Genomic DNA, 2,931 nt, shown 5'->3' with positions numbered 1-2,931 from the left:
TAAGGATAAGAACGACAAATTGGGTCCAGCAGTTTTTAAATCTCTCCTAATTATCAGTTTATCTATGTAAACTGTTACTCTATTACTTAATATCAGACTTCAAATCCCAAGACCCGATTGTTTCAAAAGCGTCGACTTGATAAAATTGAACCATTGAACATAAAGAGAAATCCAGTTATCAGCATATGAAAAAATTACAGTTTCTGTTAACATCATGATAATTAACCATTGGAAGATAAGTAAAGTTGGGTGAAAGGGATTAATCACCTGCAAAGGGGAACCCTACAAGAATCAGATTGGTCACACATTAATGAATGAAGTCTAAGGAGCTGCCACATCCGCTTGCACCGCAAGCACCCTCCGCTTACCCTCCTCTTACATGTCCCAAAGTGCCGGATCAACAGCTGCAGACCTTGACACGTGCCGAATTTACTGCAAGGGCCCCTGCATTTGGTGGGCTCCATGTCATATGGCCCCACACTGGTGCATCCTTCTGTGCATATGTGCTCCAAGCATTCCATTGCCTCGCTTAGCTGTAAATACAAACTCTGTTCCTCTCTGTGCCTTCTTGACCTCTTCCTTCTCTGAAATCACATTTTGTAAAATTAAATTAAATAAACACGTATAATGGTTTTTTTCACTAACGGTAAAAATTAGAAGAAGGGTAACAAGAGTAATTTACCAATTCAGCTTCATCCATGAATTGAAGAATCTGAAGCTCCAGCCATGGATCGTGATCTTGCATAAATTTCCAACCTTCAGTCTTCTCAACAGCCTTGAACCGGCTGGCAATAAACTTCATACATTTGAGGGAAAGATCTGGTGCATCGCAAAGCCTGGCGAGTTGAAGCACGTCCACCACATTCTCTATCGTCAGCCGTCCACTTAAACCCTTTGTGCATCGCTGCTTCAGCCGCGGCACCAAGTAGACGTGTGATAAAGCCAGGAGGTGGATGCTGTATTTCCCTATCTGCTCCTCGGTGCACCTGCGCCACACGCCAGGGAAATTTAAGTCATATAAAAAAATCTACAAGTAATCAATATTGGTCGTCTGGTCCTAGATTTTTACTGGTTACTCAGCCGACCAGCTTACATGGTTAGAACATGCCACGTGTAATTCAAAGGTTTGTCAAATTTTCTAAATAATGATTCTTAACGCCGTCGAGTTCGACCAAAGAGCTTAAAGCCGTTGGATTAAAACCACGTGCAAAATATGAAACAAAATGAACGGCAGAGATTAAAAGGTAATCACCTGGACGTGTACAGAAATCCAACAAAAGAGGAAACGGCACCAGAAGGAACGCCGAGAATCGGAATGACTTTCTCGGATCTCCGTTGCTTAGGTGGCCCTTCAATGATGTTCTCCAACACCGGTGACGCTGATCCCTGAATTTCACCATGCAAGAGAAGAAAAAATCATATCTTTAAAAGCAAAAATGCAATAAGCAGCAATGTTGAGTAGAATAAACAGAAAGTGTTAGAAAAGATAAATAACCATACCAGGATGGCGGCGTGAACTGGGATGCGAAGGCCATCGGAAGTGAGAATTTCGAAATCGGGTTCGTAAAAGACGGTTTGTTTGGTGAGTGTAGTGAGATGAAGATCGCAGGAGATGGTTGTTGCGCGTAGAGGTTCTTCCATTGAAAGAGAGGAAGGGAGGGAAAGAAAGAATAATAGAATGAAATGAGTTATTCGTTGAGTGTTGTGTTTGTGCGAGGCGAATGAGTTTGGTGGCCTCAGTTTTATAGACAGCTTAATGGAGAAAAAGCGGTTCTTTAAGGGTATAACGACGGAATGGAATAGTTAAAATGTTACTAACTTTCTCTAAATCTACCACACAGTTTCCACAGGTTCGTACGCGCTGACCTATAATTCTTCTGAATTTCCTAAATTTTATTTAATTCTTTTATCTTTTTCATAACAAACATTTATGGAATGAGTTGCCAAATAATTTTATTTAGTTTATAGTTTTATATAATTAAGCAATTTTGTCAAAAATATGGTTTGAGATGCTATTTTTATTGAAATACATAATTGAATTAATAGAATTTTAAATTTCGTGATTATGTAGGTTTAAGTTCCTCCAATTTTGTTTAAGAAAGATTCTTTCACGACAAACACTTATCTACGTACATAATTGGTGGTCAAACTCTTGATTTTAATTTTTAATTTATTTACTTGTTCGATGCAAAATGTTTAAGTAATTATTATTTTATTTTAGAAGTTATCAAAGTTTATAGTTATTGCTATGTGTAACTTATATGTTGACATCATCTCCATTAATCAAGACTCAACATACCTCTCAACTAATCAGCTCTCAGCATTCATCTCCACCAACCAGGGTTCACCAAGCGCAAGAAGACAAAGTATAATAGCTATCTCCTCTTTAAACCTACTCAAAGAGATATTTTGTGCAACCATTTGCCAAAATTTCATTCAATTTAAGGATATAGGTTAAAGCTCTCATGGAATCAAAATAAAAGAAGTTTTTTACCAAATCAAGGCAACTTGTAAATTGCACTCATTATCTTGAGCTGAAAAAAATATAAATAGGTAACTCCACTCCTCAAAACAGGATCGATTTTACACACTTATTCTACAACAAAAATAGCAAATATAAACTACTAGAAAGAGATTGTCTTATCATTCTCTTAGAAAACTTCAATCACTTGTAATCACAAGAGATCGCTCTCTTTGTAATCTTCACTAGCGATCACAAGGGAAACTATAATACAATCATAATAGACGTAGGACTTGCTTATAACATTCTAACCACTCTGAAAATTTCTCTTGTTAACTTGTTATTTACGCACTAATTAACAAGCGTCATCACTGCACCATAAACACATCTCACAATCATCTCACATATAACTTCTTAGCACTTTGCACGTGCGTAGTCGTTAGTGTCAAAATCACATATCAACAGTTATG

The 2,931-nt window shown here is 37.5% G+C and overlaps 1 protein-coding gene across 1 annotated transcript; it reads right to left on the bottom strand.

Annotated features, from left to right (window-relative positions):
- Window positions 1–248: 248 nt before the first annotated feature.
- Window positions 249–1,725, bottom strand: LOC116142244 (BTB/POZ and TAZ domain-containing protein 1-like). Its single transcript, XM_031427685.1, has 4 exons — window positions 1,501–1,725; window positions 1,253–1,386; window positions 683–986; window positions 249–584 (listed from the first exon to the last, which is right to left on the bottom strand). Exons 1-4 carry the CDS (start codon window positions 1,639–1,641, stop codon window positions 264–266), a joined length of 900 nt encoding a protein of 299 aa, XP_031283545.1. The 5' UTR covers window positions 1,642–1,725; the 3' UTR covers window positions 249–263.
- Window positions 1,726–2,931: the final 1,206 nt, after the last annotated feature.

Source organism: Pistacia vera, unplaced genomic scaffold (assembly GCF_008641045.1).
Source record: "Pistacia vera cultivar Batoury unplaced genomic scaffold, PisVer_v2 Contig406, whole genome shotgun sequence".
Classification (NCBI taxonomy): domain Eukaryota; kingdom Viridiplantae; phylum Streptophyta; class Magnoliopsida; order Sapindales; family Anacardiaceae; genus Pistacia; species Pistacia vera.
This window is presented reverse-complemented; position numbering and strand designations above follow the sequence as displayed.